Raw genomic sequence first — 14,044 nt, 5'->3', positions numbered from 1 at the left:
ATTCTGCTGGTTGGGAACGACACTTTGAAAACCACTGCTCTAACCTAAGGATAATATCTGACAATATGCCTGTAAAGCTCAGCATAATTCTTACTTGAATAAAATCAGGAAAAAGATTATCATGGAGGAACATGACCTTTTACTGTCTTTCAAAGAGCTCCAAGTGGATGTGCACTAGGAAGTATATACGCATGCACAGACACTCAAATCAACCTCCCCACCCCACCATATATATATACACTCAGAGAATGCTACATGACCTGGTTACTGGCCTTCTTAAATGTCCTGAAAATATCCAGGAAATGTGTCTGCAGTAGGCAACAACACACTACTTTTGTATGTACATCACACCCGCTGCAGCAGGGAGGCATGGATGCGGCGGCATGCTCCAGGAAGCCCGGAGGAGCCAGGGACAAGCAGGAACCCCGCCCCTTCCGAGTTGGGACAGGAGCACCCCAGTGCTTCTGCAGCCACCCAAGCCACGCTGCGGACCCAGGCATCCCTGTGCTCTCTGGGCTGGGGAGCAGGTGGGAGTCCCATCCTCCCCAGTGCAGCTGCAGCCACCCAAACCGTGGCTGTGGACCCAGGCATCTCTGTATTCTTGGGGGCCCGGGAAGGCACCCCCCTACCGCCACCGCCCTCGCAGGCTCAGAAGTGCCTGCTCTCACTGACTGGTTTCTCCCTGCTGCCAGCGCCCACTCCAATCTCGGAGCAAAGTCAGGGCTGAGCCTGGGTGCTGCTGCAGCCCAGCCAGATATGCGCACGCTCAAGGCAGCGCTGACACGCCAGCCCCCTGCCGCCTCAGCCCTCTGCAGACTTTGGGCGCTGACAAGCACGGGCGAGGAAGCCGAGGCGGGGGCTGAGGGCAGCTTGGCACTGGCCTACAGGTGCCCATTGACGCATGGATGGCGGCAGGAGGCAGATGGGCTCCTGGGCAGAAGGGGATGAGTCCCTGTTGAGGCCCGACCTTCAGGCCAGGGAGCGCCTGAAGGCTGGGGGTGGGCGCTGCCAGTCCCACGGACAGGAGTGAGGACTTGTGGTACCTTTTCCGGGCCCACTAGTGGCCGCCCATGTACCAGTCGGTGCGCACTTTCTTCCCGCTGAGGCCCATAGAAGCCCGAGGCTCAGCCAGAGCAGAGCAGAGGATGGAGAGACAACTAGCTGCAGAGAGGAACTACCCTCTCTACTGATAGCTGAACACTTGTCAGGACGAGCAGCTGCAGAGAGGAGCTACCCTTTCTGCTGAGAATTGGACACTTGTTGGGACGACCTGCCTGCAGAGAGGAGCTACCTTCTCTGCCAGGAGCTGAACACTCATCGGGACGTTGTGGTTACAGAGAGGAGCTGCCCACTGTGGGTCTTCTCTAAGCTGTTCTATAGCTCAATAAATCTCCTCTTAATCTTGCTCATCCTCCTCTTGTCTGTATACCTCATTCTTCCTGGTTGCAGGACAAGAACTCAGGACCCACCAAATGGCGAGGCTAAAAGGGCTGTAACACAAACAGGGCTGAAACATGCCCCTTGCTCTCCATGTTGAGGGTAAAGAAGAGAGAAGAGCTGCAGCCCTTCGGGGAGCCCACAATTGGGAGCTCCTTGAGCCAGGGCTGTGACTCCCTCTTTGGGGCCCTGTGGTTTCTGGTGTCTCCAAGCTTCTGGGAGCCATTTTGTTGTTCCCCGTTGCCAGCTGTGGAAACTGCTTGTGGTGCGTCTGGTCCAGCTGCAGCCTCACAGAGAGCCGGCACCTGTGCCAGCACCTGGAGCTGCCCGCCCCGCTGCAGCAGCCAGCATTTCTGACTGTGTGCAAGGGCCAGATCTCATGCTTGCTCACACACCCCTCTCCATTCCACGTCTGACTTGCTCCTGGCTGGCATGGACCCAGGCCAGTAGTGTGAGCTGAGTGCAGCCTGTCAGACCATGGGGCTGAAATGAGCCCAGTGGGCCTGAGCAAAACTCAATCAAAGGCGCCACCGGCCACAGAGGTTTCCGGCCAGAAAAACGATTCTGAATAGTCAGGAAAGATCTCGCAACATTATCATTTCCATTTTATAGATGAGGAAACTGAGCCACAGAGATATTAAGTGACTTGCCCAGTAATGTACCTAGAAAGTAGAAGAAACACGATTTGAACCCAGTCAGCCTAGTTTCAGAGTCCATGCTCTTGAAAATAATCATCTACTAACCTTTTTTATAAAACAGTGAAAGAGAGGTAGATTTCAATGGCTTCTGGGTCTGGAAGGCTGAGGTTGCTTGTGTCTCTGCATTTGCAGTAGAATTTACACGCGTAGTTGAACCTTTTTTCTTTGGAGATCTTACAGGAGAAAGATACCTAGATATATTTAAGGGAAAAGTCTTCATTTCAAGTTGGCTAAGAATCACAGATTATACATACACTTCAAGGTTGTACACCCAGATACATCTTGTCTATTTAATTGGTATTATATGAGCAGACTAAATGCAAGCTGGGAAAGATATATTAATAGGAAAACTGCTTGTCATCATCCTATCTAACTCTATTTTAATAAATGGCTTTTCCTGGGGATTACTGCCTTATTAGAAAAAATAGCTATATATGTATAATGTACACTTTTAATAATTATAGTGGGATTCAGACCATAAGGTGATTCCAGCTTAAAAAACAATTTATTGATATTAAATAGTGTTATCTTGTTTTTGTGATTCTCCTCCTAAAAATTTTTTTATTGATAACTATGGTTCATATCTAAGATCTCAGTTACACACACACATTTATACACACCTAAATTACACAGTACAGAATTCTATGAATTAATACTTCAAATAACATTATTCAGACAGATTTACAGCATACTAAATATGTCAGGCATAACTCAAGGCAGGGATATTAGCAAATATTATAATTCTGTGCTGCCCCTATTTAACAGAATAATCTAGATCTACTTTCTGATTTTCTTTTGGTAGCTGGCAAATGAACTTATTTTTAAAGACATAAACTTTCAGAACAAAGAGAACAGGAAGTAGAATTTGTGCCTTATTATGGATGTTTCTACAACATGTAGTATATTAACCAGTACACTAAGAAAAGCGACTCATTATCACAATGATTTTAGAAGGACCAGTGTCTGGTCTAGTATCCACTTCGGATTTTCATTCAGTTCACTGACAGTATCGTAAACTGGCCTAACTTCGGCAAAGTTAGTCTCTGAAGTTCTAGGTGTAAATATCCAATTACCTACCGGATATAACTACTCGAATCTCAGACTTAATAAGAACAAGGCAGAGCTCTGGATTTATTTTCCCATCTCAAAGAATAGCTCTACATTACATCTAGTGTCTTAAGTCAAAAACCTAGGAGTTATTTTTAATTTCTCCATTTTCCAAATTCCTGAAATCCAACATAAAACCAATGTAAAACCTATTAATTTATCTCTAAATACACCCCAGATCTCTCCATTTCTATTTCTAATACCATACCTTAGACCAAGTCACCTACATCCCTCATCTGAACTACAGAAATAGTCTCCAAATTGGCTTCTCGCTTTTTGCCTTGCCCTGTCCCTTTCTTTCCTCCAAACCCACCTGGACTTCAGACAGCAGCTAGAGAGTGGACCTTTAAAAATACAAATTATAGCAAGCTCCATTCCTGCTTAAATGGTTTCCCACTATCCTTAGAGAATCCAAACTCCTTACTATGGCCTGTAGGAACCTATAAGATCTACCCCAGCTTAGCTCTTCAGTCTCATCTTGCACCACTCTCCTCTTCCAATACCCCAGCCACACTAGGATTTCTTTCTTTCTGTTCCTAAATCCAACTAAGTTTGATCTGCCCTACAGCCACTGCACTTGCTGTTTGTTCTGCCTGGAATGCACATCATGCAGATTTTTGCCTAGCTAGCATCAGCTTGCCCTTCAGGTGTCACGTCAAAATATCACTTTATCAGAGAAAGTCCCACTAAGCATTCTATCAGCCTCTCTGTTTCTCTCTTTCACATCATTCTGTTTATTTCCTTTGTAGCACTTATTATACTCTAAAATCATCTTACATCTTGGTTTACTTGTTCATTGCCTATGTTCCTCCTCCAGAATGTAAGCTCTATGAGGAGAAGGACCCAGGCCATCTTACTTCTGTATTCCCAGTGCCTACACCACTTCCTGGCAGTTAACAGATGACTGCTTCTTGAATTTAAAAAAAACAAGGCTTAACTTATTTATATAATGCATTACTTAGGAAACAAATGTATACATGAAGGCAGGGTCTCCATATGCCAGAAACACTTTGGGTACAAGTTAGCATGAAAAAAACATCTCTGGAAAATGGCCCCTGCACTAATACAGAATACTGTAATGTCAGTTCCTACACAGAATTAAACAGAAACAAAATATTAGGCACATTTCTGTGAAAGGCAATGTAGCTAGAGTGATTAAAAGCCTGGGCTTTGGGATTAGATAACTTAGGTTTGAATTCTGTTGACCTTAGGCAAGTTATCTTATTTCTCTAATTCCTATTTTATAGATAACAGGCTGACAGCAGTATCTACTACCTTATGGGCTGTTATGAAGATTAAATGAAAAAATAAATCTTAAGTACTTAGGCCATTGCCCAGCACACAGTTAGTGATTGCTTTTGTGAAAGGAAAATAAACGCTTGGGACCCCACTTCACTATGCCAAAAGGAAAAAATTAAGCTGAAATCTGAGTCATGCAAGAAACTGCCTTTCCTTTTGTTCCCACACAAATAAATACAGATAAAAGGTTAAATAGCCCCACAGATAGCGGCTCTATGTTCACCTTATCTTATGTAAAGTGTCGATTCACTCAGCATGAGCTGGATAGATAATTGACGATTCCTCTACCTGCTCTTTTTCTCTTGCAACATGTGGATTACCATACCCTTTTTCTTTCCCCTCCAGACTGACTTTCCCATTTAAATATTGGAGCCCTCAAAATCATCATTGGAGAAAGGCACAGATCTCTCTCCTGGGCATGTCCTTAACCTTGGCAAAATAAACTTCTACATTGATTGAGACCTGTTTCAGATACATTTGGGTTTACATTTTCTTTTCCCATCATCATCACCAGCACACACTAATCAACTGTGTGTTAGTCCACATCCCATACTTCTCCCTACACTTATCCTATGCTTCACTCCAAATGGACTGACCTGCACACTCTGAAAAATGTTTTCTGCTTCCTTTGATATTTTTGAGTTAATGCCATTCTGACTCTTGGAACACACTCCTCTGTCCCCTCTATCCTCTCCAGTTTCCATGTTGAAATCCTATTCCACCTAAACTGCCAACTCTGCCATGAAAACTGCTCTCATTATGCAAATCCTAGGTGATTCAGTAGCACTCTGTACTCTTTTATATTACTTTATTTGGGTCATGTACCTTTTATTACTAATTTCTTAAAAACAGAAACAATTCTTATTCAAAATTCTATTCCCTACAATTTCTTTATAGAATGTTACATTGCACTTATGCTTAAAATTTATTTGCAGCTTGAATGGTCAATATAACATGTATTTTGCTTACATATCTGCTGCAGTGTGATTATTCTGGAGAGGAAGATTAACAGGACAAGCAGATTCAAAGTGATCAGTTGGTCCTTCTCGGTCCTTTGATTGTTTAATAAGATCAAATAAAGGCGAATCCTATATGAAACATGATGAGATTAAAACCACATTAGTAAGCATAATTTTCCCAGGTACATATCAAAATCATATTGTTTGACATGGTAAGCACTATGAATTTTAGGTACAATTGACAGTGGCAATTTAAAAGTCAGCATGAAATATTTTTCTCTACTTCGAAATTCCCAATTGACAATTTTTGTACTTCCCACACACAAAAAAGTAGAAAAATGTGTAACCTTCAATGCTTATATTAGAAAATAAGTTAGAAGTTAGGGGGAAAGACAGAAAAAAACAAAGGAAGTGGAGAGAAAGAAATGAAGACATGAGCAGAACTTAATGAAACTGAAAACAAAGATAAAACACAGTTTGGTCAACGAAGCTAAAAATGGGTTCTTTGAAATAACTAGTAAATCTCCAGTCAGATTGATCAAGATAAAGAAAAGAGATAGATAGGCAGTATTAGGTATGAAAAATGGGACATAATCACAAAGATTAAAAAGATAATAGGGAATTATTATGAATAATTTTATATCAATAAATTGGAAAACGTAGACCAAGTGGAAAATTACTACAAAAATACAAATTACCAAAACTCAATAAAAAAGAAATAAAATAACTTACATAGTCCTGCAACTATTAAATAATTTGAATCAATAATTTAAAATCTTCCCATAAATAAAACATCAAGCTCATTTGGTTTTACCAGTAAATTCTACCAAACATTCAAGGGACAGATAATTCCACTTTTACTCAGATTTTCTTCCTGGAATGGAAAAACTAGAAACATTCCTCATCTCGTTTTATGAAGCTAGTACAATATTGATACTAAAACCAGTTCAAAGAGCAAACAAACCCCAAAGCTAGCAGAAGACAAAAAATAACCAAGATCAGAGCAGAACTGAAGTAGAGACACAAAAAACCCTTAAAAAATCAATGAATCCAGGAGCTTATTTTTTGAAAAAATTAATAAAATAGACCACTAGCTAGACTAATATAGAAGGAAAGAGAGAAGAATGGAATAAATGCAATCAGAAATGACAAGGGAGATACCACCCTTACCCCACAGAAATACAAACAACCATCAGAAAATACTATAAACAACTCTATGCACATGAACTAAAAAATTTAGAAGAAATGAATACATTCCTGGACACATATACCCTCCCAAGACTGAACCAGGAAGAAATCAAATCCCTAAGTAGACCAATAACATGTTCTGAAATTGAGGCAGTAATAAATAGCCTACCAACCAAAAAAAAAAAAAAATCCCAGGATCAGATGCATTCACAGCTGAATTCTACCAGAGTTACAAATTTCTACTGAAACTATTCTAAAAAATTGAAAGGAAGGGACTCCTCCCTAACTTATTTTAGGAGGCCAGCATCATCCTGATAGCAAAACCTAGCAGAGATACAACAAAAAAAGAAAATTTCAGGCCAATATCTCTGATGCACATCAGTGCAAAAATCCACAATAAAATACTGGCAAACCAAATCCAGCACACACCAAAAAGCTTATCTACCATGATCAAGCTGGCTTCATCCCCGGAATGCAAGGCTGGTTCAACATATGCAAACCAATAAATGTGATTCATCACATAAACAGAATTAAAGACAAAAACCACATGATTATCTGTGGTTGCAGAAGAGGCCTTTGATAAAATTCAACATAATGTTAAAAACTCTGAACAAACTAGGTATTCAAGGAATGTACCTCAAAGAGCCATCTATGACAAACCCACAGCCAATATAATACTGAATGGGGAAAAGCTGGAAGCATTCCCCTTGAAAACCAGCACAAGACGAGGATACTCTGTCTCACCAATCCTATTTAAACATAGTATTGGAAGATCTGGCCAGGGCAATCAGGCAAGAGAAACAAATAAAGAAGTTCAGATAGGAAGAGAGGAGGTCAAATTATCATCTTAACCCAAAACCTTCTTAAGCTGATAAGCAACTTCAGGAAAGTCTCAGATACAAAATCAATGTGCAATAATCACTAGCATTCCTATACACCAACAATAAGCAAGCAAAGAGCCAAATCATGAATGAACTCCAATTCACAATTGCCACAAAATGAATAAAATACCTAGGAATACAGCTAACAAGGGAAGTGAAGGGCCTCTTCAACAACTACAAACCACTGCTCAAAGAAATCAAAGAGGACACAAACAAATGGAAAAACATTCCATGTTTATGGATAGAAAGAATCAATATTGTGAGACTGACCACACAGCCCAAAGTTATTTATAGATTCAATGCTATTCCCATTAAACTACCATAGGCTTTCTTCACAGAATTAGAAAAAACTAATTCACATGGTACCAAAATTCATAAAATTCATATGGAACTAAAAAAGAGTGCAAATATCCAAGACAATCCTAAGCAAAAAGAACAAAGCTGGAGGCATCACACTACCTGACTTCAAACTATACTACAAGGCTACAGTAACCAAAACAGCATGGTATTAGTACAAGAGCAGACACACAGAAGAATGGAACAGAGTAGAGGACTCAGAAATAAGACCACACACCTACAACCATCTGATCTTTGACAAACCTGACAAAAACAAGCAATGGAGAAAGGATTCCCTATTAAATAAATGGTCCTGGGGGAATTGGCTAGTCATATGCAGAAAATTGAAACTAGACCCCTTCTTTAAACCTTATACAAAAATTAACTCAAGATGAATTAAAGACTTAAATGTAAAACCGAAAACTCTAAAAATCCTAGAAGAAAATCTAGGCAATACCATTTGGGACATAGGCATGGGAAAAGATTTCATGATGAAAACACCAAAAGCAATCACAACAAAAGCAGAAATTGACAATGGGATCTAATTAAATTCAACAGCTTCTGCACAGAAAGAAAAAAAAAAAAGCTATCATCAGAGTGCACAGACAACCTACACAATGGGAGAAAATTTTTGCAATCTATCCATCTGACAAAGTTCTAACATCCAGAGTCTACAAGGAACTTAAACTTACAAGAAAAAAAAACAACTCCATTCAAAAGTGGGCAAAGGATATGAACAGATCTGAATTCATATAAATTGTAAACTTCTGGATGACTAAAACTACAACAAACTAAATTAAATGGAATCTTTGGAAGATAAATAACATTGGTTAAAGATGGCAAATTGAATGCATACATTAACTTTCATAAAACCCCACTAAAACGGCAATAAACTGACTTATTTTAAAAGACACAAACCTTTCAGATACAACTTTTTTTTTTAAGAGACAGGGTCTTGCTCTGTCACCTGGGCTGGAGCATAGTGGCACAATCATGGCTCACTGCAGCCTCCTGAGTAGCTGGGACTATAGAAATGCGCCATGGTGCCCAGCTAATTTTCTAAAAATTTTTTTGTAGAGACAGGGTCTCCCTATGTTGTCCAGGCTGGAGATACAAAATTTTGAAAGCTTGGAAGGCAGATACACAAATGGTAACCTACTCAGCAGGTGAGAAAAAACTGAATTGGAACTCAGCAGTAAGGAAAGACAACAGGCAAACCAGATAAACTTTTAACCCACCAAAAGGATGTGGCTTTTATGTGGCAATACCACGTACTTTGGGCAGTGAGGTACGGAGTAACAGGATAAAAGACCTAAAGATATGCAATGGGGGTTTCTTAAGAAATTACTCTATCAAATAACTATACAATGAAGTTCACAAACCTCACCCAGGTGCTCAGAGCTTCTAACTAATTTTTAGTGATTTACTCTTTTATATGAGCGGCAATCAAATATTTCCAGAAAGTCCCTAATATAAATGTGCCAAAACAAAACAACAAAAAGGCGATCTGGGAGATGCAGAAACTATGCAGGAGGAGAAATTTAAAAAGAAAGAAAAAAAATGGCGATTACTCAACAGTTCTTTCAAATAGGAAGTTACTCATGCCTAAGCAATACATTCCTAAATACTATTTTTCTTATTTATCCTGCTCTTAATTCACTCGACAAAAAAAAAACACGAAGAACAAGTTTAAAAAAAGCCATTAGCAATAAAAGCACAGGTCCTGGAATTAGAGATATATAAGCTCAAATTCTTGTTTACTAGTTTGAAGTTTACTAGTAATGAAACGTTTTGCTCTCTGAACCTCAGTTTCATTACTTGAAAAGCAGGAATACAGCACTCATTTTGCAGGATTACATGATACATCACATGAAGTGACTTCAAGTAGCCACTTGAACATTCAACTCTTTTCTCAGCTTTCAGTGATTTGGCTTGATTATTTTATCTGAATCTCTTGGATGTGTGTACGAATGTGTTAAAGATGGGCTTTCAACTCTAAACTTTCAGGAGAAAAAAACTGTCTTCTTAAATTTACTCTTTTCCTTTCTACATGTCAAGTAGGTACTTGATAAGCTGTGAATAAAAAGAGGCATGATAATCATGTAGTCATTACACATATCACTGCAAAAGTTTAACAATTTTCAGCCCTTTTTCAGTTCCAGCAGACCAACAGGAGATGGGTTATTATCTGTAATAGTGACTCACTACAGAAATAATTCTTAAAGTGGAGATGGTGAGCATGAGTTGTCTCCTATGGAGGCATCAGAAGAAAAGGTGTCCTACGGGAGCTGGATTTTATGGGGGGAAGAAAAAGAGAAGGTGGCATGTATGCTTTGGAAAAAGAAGCAGACTCTACAACTCCCATCATATAATTTTTGTTGACAAGTCATCTTTTCCTATATTCATTAGGGGCACTGCAGTATAAATAATGGCTTTCATCTGAGCTAAGTAATGCTAACAATTAACACTTAAGAAATTCATTCTAGCTGATACACATATTGTTATACTAAATATTTTATACTTCCTAGCCATGGATGAATTGAATATCTTTATTTAACTAAAATGGTATGAGTATAAACCCACATATATTCATGAGTGGCCTACTACCAATTTTTCTCTCAAACAATGAAATTTTAGGAGACTATTGAGACCTTGCAAAGATGTGTGATTAATAGGACTTAAGTACACTAATTAGATATTTTAGATACCTTTCAGATATGAGATAAAACCTAGTTTGTGCTTCAGATTCACCCAATAGGATTATACTAAAAGTAAATTTCTCTTCCAAGGATTAAGGTGGCATTTTTCACCAATAGTCTTCATATTTCATTCAAATATCACTTTTATCACTCCATCACCCCAAACCAAATGGTCACACAGATATATAGATATTGGTTTATGATGATGAGTATGTCATGATCATGGGAAAAGTATAGTGCAGTAGGTAGGAGCACAAACTCTGGAGCCACACACAGTACATGGGTTCAAATCCTGGCCACCTGTAGCTACACGACCCTCGATAAGCTTCTCAACTGTAGAGCAGAGATACTAATGATAATAGTAGTAACTTAAATCATAGTATATGAGAAGTGAATTAATAATGTTAAGAATTGGGAACAGTGCTTGACACAGAGTAATATAAAATATTTGATGTTATTATGGTTGTGATTCTTATTTACACCTATGAGTGCCATTATACAAAGAACACTCTATTTCTTCAAATGTATGACTGTATGCCTAGTTATCCATCCATCCACCCAGTATATGTTGTATGTCTATGCTAGGAAGTAGAGCCATAAATGTAATAACGCTCCATTTGTCAGATACTAAATAGTCTTGAAGGAGTATTTCAGAAGCATCTGCCCTATTTGACCTTACTCAACATCTTCACTTGATGTCTATGTATAAAATAAACTTTAATCATCCTCTAACACCCCCCAAAAAGGCCTGCTTCTTCCTAGTCTTTACCATATCATTAAATCACTCCTTATATCCAGTTGCCCAAAGCAAAAAAGACAAGGAGTCATCATTATTATTCTTTCTCTCATACTTATCCAAGACACCAGGCAAGTCATATTGGCTCTAAATTCAAAATATATTCCAAGTCTAACTTCTTTTCATTACCTATACCATTGCTAGAGTCAAAGCAATTCTTATCTGTTTTCTGTCCCACTGCAAAAGCATCCTACAAACTGGTTTCCATACTTCTACTCTTGCTGCCTCCTAGATGTCCTCAGAGAGCTAATACGTGACTCCCTATCCCACCTCCATACTCAAAACCCTGCAAGAGCTTCCTGTCACATGTAGAATAAATTAAAATGCCTTATCTTGGTTTACAAAACACTACATGAGTTCTGGCCCCTTGATACCTCTCAGACCTCATGCTCTAACACTCTTCTTACTCCAGCCATCCTGGTCATCTTTCTATTCCATGACTGTGGCATAATTCTTCCTTTCTCTGGTTTTTGTACTTGCTGTTTCCTCTGCCCGAAATACTCTTTGACCACGCTTCCTATGACTCACCCCACTCCATTATTCACATATCTCCTCAAATAGCACCTCCTAAGCAAAGCCTTGTCTAAACTTCTTGCCTAAGACAGCCATAATTCCCATTTATTTGCTACTCCTACCTCTGCTCTATTTCCTTCATAGTATTGATCACCACTTGAGGTTATGTTATAAATTCACTTATTTTCTTATTTATTATCTCTCTACTAGCAGGCAAGGTGCAGGAAGGCCTGGGCTTTGTCTATCTTATTCAATAGTATCCCCAGTGTTTAAAACTGCCCGGCATGGCCGGGCACGGTGGCTCACGCTTGTAATCCCAGCACTTTGGGAGGCCAAGGCAGGCGGATCACGAGGTCAGGAGATCGAGACCACGGTGAAACCCCGTCTCTATTAAAAATACAAAAAAATTAGCCGGGCGTGGTGGCGGGCGCCTGTAGTCCCAGCTACTCGGAGAGGCTGAGGCAGAATGGCGTGAACCCGGGAGGCGGAGCTTGCAGTGAGCTGAGATTGCGCCACTGCACTCCAGCCTGGGTGACAGAGCGAGACTCCGTCTCTTAAAAAAACAAACAAACAAACAAAAAAACTGCCCGGCACACAGTAAGGGCTCAATAAACATTTGTTGAATAAATGAACAAAGTGAGAAGGTTGATATTAAGGTAACCTAATCTCAAAGTTATCTGAGATTAACTCCACCTCAAAGTGAGAATAAGATTTAAAATAGGGCCAGGCGTGGTGGCTCAGGCCTGTAATCCCAGCACCTTGGAAAGCCGAGGCAGGTGGATCACCTGAGATCAGGAGTTCTAGACCAGCCTGGCCAACATGGCGAAACCCCATCTCCACTAAAAATACAAAAATTAGCCGGGCATAGTGGCACGCACCTGTAATCCCAGCTACTCAGGAGGCTGAGGCAGGAGAATCGCTTGAACCCAGGAGGCAGAGGTTGCAGTGAGCCGAGATCGTGCCACTGTACTCTAGTCTGGGTGACAGAGCAGGATTCTCTCCCCCCCAAAAAAAAAATAAGTAAAGGGAACCTTCTTAGTTATATATACCCTAAATCCTCTAAAATATGTGTTATCTGCTCCTTTCCCCCATGTTTTCTACCTCAAATATTAGTCAAATAGAATACATGTACATGTACCTTAGCCATTAAGTATAAACAGATACACAGTTTCAGACTTGGGTCTTTGAAATAATACTTTGTTCCTATTTACATGGTGCTTAGGGTCTGGTGAGAAGAGGCACACAAACAAGGAAATAAGTATGTGATGACAAATTCAGAAAAATCCTATGAAAGAACAGGGTTCTCTCATGAAGAATAAACAGGGAGATCCAGGTGGATGGGGTGGGTTCAAGGAAGGCTGATCTGGGAAGGTAACATGGATGCTGAGTCTTGAAATGTGAGAAAGAGGCTGTGCTTTGAAAGGAGAAGGGGCAGAGACCTTCCAAAAGATGAAAGATCATATACTAAGAAACTGATGTTCTTTCAGAAAATGAAAGAGGCCACCAGAACTAAAGTACCCAGATGGGATAGTGGAGAGGTTGCTAAAGAAGAGGTTGCTGTATGATCATGCAGAATCTGAAAGACCATGTTAAAACATTTAAATATTCTAAGAGAAACAGGAAACCAATTACAATAGAAACTCTGTTTTAGGATAAGTCACTAATATAGAGATAGCTACTTCAATTGTGTCTGGCTTCCTATCACATCACTAGCACTTAGTACAGAATTGGGGTCCTACAAATATTTGGCAATGATGACCTGTGTTGCTTTCAGGAAAGTATTCCAAGTGATAGGACCCACCATAATCCATATTGCCTTAGCTCTGTTACAAGTGACAAAATTTTCTGTCAATTTCCAACTTCCTAGCTCCAATGTCTCAAGAATATGCCAGGCGGGTGTAGGCACAGCTCCAGTGACAGCAAACAACTTTGGGGTTGTATGCATATAACTCAGGAGTTAACTCTATTGATCTGTGAAATTAAAAAAAAAAAACTACTATTTACTCAATTTACTTAAGTCTTTAACTTCATATTATGCAAAACTGAAAATATATAACAACTGTTGTGTTGTTATAATGTTGGGTGTGGTAGGCCTCAGGGGCAGGCCTCAGACCTTCTCTTGCCCTCCTTT

The 14,044-nt window shown here is 39.8% G+C and overlaps 1 protein-coding gene across 1 annotated transcript in view; it reads right to left on the bottom strand.

Moving 5' to 3' along the window:
* The window catches only part of RB1 (RB transcriptional corepressor 1), a 186,319-nt gene that overhangs the window by 17,193 nt on the left and 155,082 nt on the right, over window positions 1-14,044 (bottom strand). The window contains exons 18-19 of the mRNA XM_003270074.4: window positions 5,511-5,629; window positions 2,181-2,326 (exon numbers count right to left, since the gene is read on the bottom strand). Coding sequence (XP_003270122.3) covers window positions 2,181-2,326; window positions 5,511-5,629 — 265 coding nt within the window. The remainder of the gene's footprint in view (window positions 1-2,180; window positions 2,327-5,510; window positions 5,630-14,044) is intronic.

This window comes from Nomascus leucogenys, chromosome 5 (genome assembly GCF_006542625.1).
Source record: "Nomascus leucogenys isolate Asia chromosome 5, Asia_NLE_v1, whole genome shotgun sequence".
NCBI classification, from domain to species: Eukaryota; Metazoa; Chordata; class Mammalia; order Primates; family Hylobatidae; genus Nomascus; species Nomascus leucogenys.
The sequence above is the reverse complement of the archived record's forward strand: the minus strand, read 5'-3'. Positions and strand labels throughout refer to the sequence as shown.